The sequence below is a fragment of the Malus domestica genome, chromosome 01, assembly GCF_042453785.1.
Source record: "Malus domestica chromosome 01, GDT2T_hap1".
Classification (NCBI taxonomy): Eukaryota; Viridiplantae; Streptophyta; class Magnoliopsida; order Rosales; family Rosaceae; genus Malus; species Malus domestica.
The window spans coordinates 20,931,149-20,938,701 of NC_091661.1; the positions used below are offsets into that span (position 1 = coordinate 20,931,149).

The 7,553-nt window shown below is 36.0% G+C and overlaps 1 protein-coding gene across 2 annotated transcripts; it reads right to left on the bottom strand.

Annotated features, from left to right (window-relative positions):
- Nucleotides 1-2,997, bottom strand: LOC103423992 (NAC domain-containing protein 71-like). 2 transcript variants are annotated; one of them, XM_029099974.2, is made up of 7 exons: nucleotides 2,704-2,997; nucleotides 2,108-2,394; nucleotides 1,821-1,949; nucleotides 1,502-1,729; nucleotides 1,160-1,288; nucleotides 856-1,053; nucleotides 1-756 (listed from the first exon to the last, which is right to left on the bottom strand). In XM_029099974.2, exons 1-7 carry the CDS (start codon nucleotides 2,882-2,884, stop codon nucleotides 571-573), a joined length of 1,338 nt encoding a protein of 445 aa, XP_028955807.1. In that variant the 5' UTR covers nucleotides 2,885-2,997; the 3' UTR covers nucleotides 1-570. The 2 variants fall into 2 exon arrangements, with proteins under 2 accessions (XP_028955807.1, XP_028955802.1); XM_029099969.2 differs by having other exon boundaries at nucleotides 856-1,056.
- Between the last annotated feature and the right edge of the window lie 4,556 nt (nucleotides 2,998-7,553).

Sequence of the window (7,553 nt, forward strand, 5' to 3'; positions counted from 1 at the left end):
TGCAAAATAAGATGTTCTGATAAACAATACACAAGGATACACATATAGAAAGGTTTAAGACCAATTACAACCATATGTTTTAACAGTCATTCCAATTACACACAAAAACACATATAAAGTAACGCTAACATGTAGACTGATAAAAACTCCGGCAGCCTTGCAGTAGCAGTGGCAGAACAAACAAAAGCATTGCCAATACAGTGAGAACTACAGTTTGGTCGATACATTATTCTGGAAAAGATATCATCTCCGGATCTCTTCCTTCAAAATCAACAGATCAAGTGATCGGAGTTCTTGAAATTTGATCCAACAGCTCTTGAAATCCGGACCCTTGAAAGTTATAATAATTTTTAGTCGTTGAACTAAATTTTAAAAATCCAAATCACTTGATTTGTGGACTTGAAAGAATGTTTTCAGTTGCTGCCAGCTGCCTCTTGCTTGCCTAATTCAAAAGGCCTCTTTTGCTTTTCTCATTTAGCTAAATCAATATGGTCTTTCACAGATAAATGACCCTACATCAGTTTCCACATCACTGCTTATTGCACTTCCGTAGACTAGTTTTTTAAAACTTTATTCAAGAGGTTTGTGGGATAAGTCATTAGCTTCAGAGTGGGGACTGAAACTCATTGCATGCAATATATTATTGTCATGCAAAACATTTCCCACTTTTTTGTTCATTGGTGGCTCCAGTGTGTAGTCCTCTAGCTGAGGTAGATAAAAAGCCAATTCCAAATCTTCTTCTCGTGGAAGACATACCTAGATTAAGAATCATGAACAAGTAAAAAGCTAAGTTTGATTATATTCATAACAAGAAGTTCATATAACAAAATGTTCAAAGAGCATTCTCATTCTCACCTCTGAAATCCTTTTATTCGTAGCTTGATTTTCAAAATTAAATTGTGTGTTGCTAAATTGTTCACACTCATTATTGGTTGAAATATTATTCTTATAAGAATCTTTATTCCAAAATTGTGGTTGACAATTGTTGTAGCCGTTGTTACAGACATCAGCATCCAGAGCACTTCTTGCATATTTTTGTGGTTGAAGATATGACTGCTAGATTAAGAATCACAAACAAGCAAGCATTAAGTTTTTGGTATACATCTTGTGCTCAATATTTAGAAGTAGTATAAAAATGGTCAAGCATAATTCTTCGCACCTCTTGAATCATATCATCTGCATATTGATTTTCAAAATCATATGCAGCGTAGCTAACCGTCTCATTTTCATCATTGGTTGAAATATTATTCTTGTATGCAACATGTGAATAAAAATCTCCAACTCGAGGCTGCCAACATTCATCATAAAGACATCAGTATGCATAAAATCTCCGAATTTTGTGTATGTTGGTGACTTGTGCAATGCGTAACTAGAGCGGACTCATGTCTTTTTGTGGCTAAACACATAATTGGATTAAAAATCACAAACAAGAAGGTTAAGTTTTGATACACTTTTATTAAAGCTCATATTAGAAATATTCAAATAAGTATTTTATTCTCACCTCTTGACACATATCATCTGGAGGTTCATTTTCGAAATCAGACATGGTGAACCAATCACCTTTATCACAGGTTGAAATATCATTCTTATCAGTATAAGAATAATAATGATTATCTCCAAATGGTGATTGCATTGCATTACAATCATAACTAGTATCATTGGTTTGCAGAACATCTCCCGGCTCTATGTATCCTGATGACAGGAATGTAGAGGAACTGCAATCCTGTGACTGAAGTGCATGGAGTGATGCATTAAGTTTGGATAAATTTCACATAATCCATAAGATAAATGTTCAAAAACAAGACGATTCTCATTCTCACCTCTGGAGTCACAACAGCTGCAGCATGATCTTCAACATTAGACACACTGTAGCTGCCAAGTTCAACTTCACCAATTGAGGTATCCTCGTCATCAAATTCTTTCTTCATGCGATTGAGAACAAAATCCTTCTGCATAAGTTGGATAACAATATCATGAGTTATAGAGCAAATTCAATTGTCACACTTCAAAACTACTACTTCATGTATGTTACACACGGAAGCATCAATACGACACAAATGTGAACAAAGAACAAAATAGCAAACTCTGCAATTGAAAAGAGAGTGACCTGACGCAGCTTAGGATTCGAGATGGCTTCACTATCAATGAGACTGTACTCGTGCCTGACCCAGTTGGTTTTTTTCAGCTTGCGTTGAGTGGCACAACGTTGGTAGAATGTCAAGGTCCTCTTCTTCCCAATGAGAGCTTTGGACCGCCGAGCCTTGACCGGACGCTCCTTGCCTGTGATTCTCCACTGACCTCCTGGTGTGGTTCGGTTGGATCGGGTGCTATTGATATACTTGTACTCCTTACGGCTGAAGAAGTACCACACCATATCGTCCGACGGAATGCGAGCTGCAAATTACAACGCAAAAAGAAAACTGAACCAAGAATTGAGGCCAACCCAATTGAAGTCTTGGAAAACCAGTACTAAAAACAGAGTAATTTTTCCCCTTTGGGAACTTATACATAATTGTTAGTGAGAAATTCAACACAATATAAAATCAAAACAAGAAATTGATGCCAACCCAATTCAGTTCTTCAAAAACCAAGTACCAAGTACAAAACGCTATTTTCTTTTATGAAATTTTTCATAACAATGGATTGTTAATGAATAATGAGAAATAAACAGTGAAGAAAGAGTGAGACGAATTGAACAATCACCAGCCAAATCCCAAGGGTCGAAGTTGCAGACGTCGAATTCAGCGATGTGATCAGATTTGAAACCCTTGTCCTGTTTCTTGAGCTTCAAGTAATCCACCATTTCCTCCGGAGTGGGGTGGAATCTGACCCCTACCGCGTCCGAAACCCCTCCTATTTCTCTGTTGCTTCCCAGTGTTCCCATATGTTTCTTTTCTCTCTATGTGTTTGAGTGAAGTTTGAACTGAGAAGAAGGTGCAACTGCAAAGTAACTTATAACTCACTTCAGAATACTCCAGAAGCATTTGATATCACCTCAAAAAGTCTGGTGACGTGCCACGCGTTTTTATTCTCTTTAATTTATTATATTTTGTCCTTTTGATCAACCCCTCTCGGAAGTTTTCCTTTTCTGCGAGACAACCCCTCTTGGCAGTTTAGCTTTTAAGTACTTTTACATTTTGGAATCTGCCCCAAGTCATAAATCTGTCAGAGAATTACAAATCCAAGAGTAATGGTAGGTAGATTCTTACTTTTTTTTTTTTTTTTTTGTATAATATTTTATAATTTTAGCATAAAAGTTGTAAGATTGTGAATTGGCAGGAAATTCATGAGGAGTTTCACTTTGAAAGAGTCTTCTTAGCATTTCTCACAACTCCTAAATCAAATTATAATGAGAAATGCTAAGGAGATTCTCTTAAAGTGAGATTTTTCATAATCCCTTTATCACTTTAGAGTTTAACATTAATTTTTTGTGTCAATATTATAAAATACTATGTAAAAAACATGAGGTGACAAAGAGTCTATAAAGAATTTCACTTTTAAGAGTCTCATTAGCATTTCTCAATAATATAAATGATTTCTACACTAATAATACTTGGCTACTCAATATATAAGTAAGAGCTCCTCCTCAAGACTCTTCATTTTCGATTCATACAACTTTGTATTTATTATTATAACCGTTTATATTATGAATCACTTTGTAAATATTAGCTCTACAAAAATTTCAATTAAAACAAGGTCATTTTGTCATGGAACAACATAAAAATAGATGGACAAAATAGGATAAAAGCATTACATACTGTCTATCTATTTGCCACCTTAGTTTTAATTTCTTTTATACAAACATGATTTTTACAAAGTGATTTATAATATGAAGGGTTCAGATTATAAGCACGAAATTTTGTGAACCAAACAAGAAATTTTTTGCGTAGGGTGTTCTTACTCATTCTTGAATAGCCACGAATTGTTTTTTCTACTCAACTCAATTTTTTCATTTGCACACCTCATTGTTTTTATTCGTTGATTTTCTGTAACTTTTTTTTAACGCAACGATCACAAATGGGTCGTGCATGTGGTGAAAAATGATGTGTTGAAATGGAAAAGGATCCTCGCCGGATCCTTTTCCTAGGGATCCTAGAGATCCCATGATCGTGACCATTCATCGTACATTGTACGGTCAATTTTCGTTAAGTACTATTTATATTTAATTTTAAATTTTGAAATGATTTCTGACCGCATAATATACGATGAACGGTCACTATCATGGGATCCCTAGGAAAATGATCCGTGTTGAGATCTCATGTAATAATACTAGACTTACTCGACTTTCTAATATGGAGTGATTTCTACACATCATTTTGCACCTTCTGCAGTCTCACTAATTTTTATATTTGATCCTCTTTTAATTTGTTCAATTCAATGACTAGAAAAGGAGTTTGTAGGAACTGTAAATGTGTGTGAAAATCATTTTCCTTCGTCTATACAACAACGAATGTATACATTGTAAGTCACGTGATCATCATCTCATATCCTAAGAGAGAAAGAGAACGCGTAATATTCAAATGATTAAACAAGACTTTGACGAATAAGTTTGAAGATAGTACTAAGAAAAATCAAGTTCAGGTTGGTCATCCATAATTTCAATTCTTCAAAACTGCATTCATGTCATCTAGAGTGCCCTTATCCAAGTTTAATCACTTTCTTTCCTCCAGTTTTAACGAGGCAACTGATACTGATATGTGGGCATCCAAGGGGGAGTGTTGTAAATAATGGGTATGTTTGCCCACATGTGTATAGTAATGTATAGTAAAGTATCACATGTGAATAGTAAGTTTTGTAAGTTTCCATTGAAGTGGCTCTATAAATAGAGCACTTAGATTGTTCAAATTAAGTGAAGATCAAGAAGAGAAAAGAAAGAGAAAAACATCTAATAGCAATAATATACATTACTTCCTCTGCAACAGCTTATGTTGGTATAATACTCTGCAACTGCTTCGTTCCTGTCCCGAGTAAAGGTTATATCTCTAAATTTTGCCTATTTATAACACGTTATCAGCACGACTCTCTAATCATTTCTCATTTCCCTTCACCGAAAGAAAAAAAAAAAGTTTCCTCTAAGGTTTTTACTGTTCTTCTTCTTCCTTTGCCTCAATTGCTGGGTATACTCTCGCGAAGTACTGTTTGCACCATGTTTACTTCTAGTTCTCAACCTAACAGTTATTTATATCTTTGATTTTTTGTTTGGTGTAAATCTTGACTACTAACCTAGTGTTTATTTATGCAATCCAAGATGGTGCGGTATCATCGCCTATCTTGGACTGTAGATCTAATTTTACTGCAAATTTTAAGTGGAGCGGTATAATCGCCTGCCCTATCCTGCATATTTAAATTTACCTGTTATTTAATTTTATCGCAATTTTAGGTGGTGTGGAATAATCACCCACTTTGCTCTGCATATTTAAATTTTATCGCAATTTTTAGGTGGTGCGGTATAATCGTCCACCCTGCTTTGCATATTTAAATTTTATCGCAATTTTTAGGTGGTGCGGTATAATCGTCCACCTTGCTTTGCATATTTAAATTTTATCGCAATTTTAGGTGGTGCGGTATAATCGTCCGCCTTGCTTTACATATTTAAATTTTCCTGCTGTTTAAAGTAGTACGGAATAATCGCCCATCCTATACTTGTTTAAATGAGAATGGTGCGGTACAATTGCCCTTTTCATTAATCATGTAAATCTCGAGCCTGAAGCTTCGAGTACTTAACATTTTGGCCCGAAGATCAAAAATTTGTAAGAATTAGAAGTTCTAACAATATATTTCTCCAGAACACATATTATTGCAAGTTCTTACACACTTCATTTTTTTTCAGAAAAGAAAATGGCAAACTTGGCAAAGCTTGATTTTGCTACCCTGGACATTACTGGAAAGAATTACCTTACCTGGGTACTGGATACTAAGATCCATCTGGAAGCAGCGAATCTTGGAGATACCATCAGGGAAGAGAGTAGCTCATCATCTTAAGATCGGGCGAAAGCCATGATTTGTATTCGTCGCCATCTTGATGAGGCACTAAAGAGCGAGTACTTAACGGTTGAAGATCCGTTAGCCCTCTGGAATGCCTTGAGAAACAGATACAATCACCAGACAACGGTGATTCTTCCAAGAACTTGCTATAACTAGACTCATCTAAGCATCTAGGATTTCAAGTTAGTGGCTGAGTACAATTCGGCGTTGTTCCGAATTACCTCTCAGATGAAGCTCTGTGGGGATACTATTACTGAGAAGATGTTATTGGAAAAGACTTTCAGCACATTCCATGCCTCTAACATGCTCCTGCAGCAGCAGTATAGAGCGCGATGCTTCACTGAATACAACTAGCTGATATATGTGCTTCAGGTAGCTGAGCAGAACAATGAGCTGCCGATGAAAAACCATAATTCCCGACCTACTGGATCAGCACTGTTCCCAGAAGTGAATGTTGATTCCCTTGAAAGGAATACCATATCCTCCCGTGGCAATAATTACAAACGAGTACGTGGCCACAAGTAAGGCCGGTGGAAAGGGAAAGGCAAGAACCATGGTGTCCAGTTTCACAACCAATTTCACAACTAGGTTCCAAGGCATAATCCAGGCCCGAACTTTAAAAATGCAAATTGCCATAAAGGAAAAGCTCATATGAACACTCCTAGAAATCCTGAAGGAGTTTGCCATAGGTGTGGCAGACATTGGGCGCATACTTGTCGCACCCCAAAGCATCTGGTGGAGCTGTATCAAGCCTTATTCAAAGAGAAGGGTGTCGAGAGCAATTTCTTCGACCAGGCTCAACCAATGGAAACACTTGATCCAGTGACCAATTTATCAGGACAGTTAAACACAACCCACTTGGATGCTATAGACTTTATTAATGAAAGAGGGAATGAAGTTTATGGGTCCGATTGAATTATTTATGTTTAATGTACTCTTGTTATTTGTACTTGTGGTTTAATGCTTGCATTTTCAATTCAATAAAATTAGTATTCCAGTATGAATAAACTACTTTTTCTTTACTCAGAGATCATGGATAAAAATTATGGTTATTCTCAAAACAAGATCAATGGCGGAGACTTTTGTCTTGCAAACAGTGCAACCACGCATTCAATACTTCGAGATCGCAAGTATTTCTCGAATTTGGTACTTGCAAAAGTAAAGGTAACAACAATATCAGGGCAATCAGATGTAATTGAAGGCTTAGAAAAAAACCCAGATTATGTTACCAAATGGAACAATATTGTCCATACAGAATGAATTATACGCTACTCAATCAATTCGAAATTTGTTGAGTTTTAAAGACATACGTCTAAATGGATACCACATTGAAACGAAAAGTGTAGAAAATGTGGAATATTTATGCATTACCTCCAATGATACCCAGAACTGTATATTGGAGAAGTTACATGGTTTATCGAGTGGATTGTATTATACATACATAAAGACAGTTGAGGCATATACTGTCATGAACTAGAAGTTCATTAATTCAAAGGTTTACATGGTTTGGTATGACCGTCTAGGTCATCCAGGATCTATCATGATGCGTAGAATCATTACCAACTCTA

Excerpts from the sequence above, each read along its gene's own strand:
- LOC103423992 (XM_029099969.2), bottom strand. The coding sequence starts at position 2,884 with ATGGGAACACTGGGAAGCAACAGAGAAATAGGAGGGGTTTCGGACGCG. Across the intron at positions 1,950-2,107 it reads CGAATCCTAAGCTGCGTCAG|AAGGATTTTGTTCTCAATCG; the intron begins GTCACTCTCTTT and ends CAACTTATGCAG. Across the intron at positions 1,730-1,820 it reads CAGCTGTTGTGACTCCAGAG|TCACAGGATTGCAGTTCCTC; the intron begins GTGAGAATGAGA and ends CATGCACTTCAG.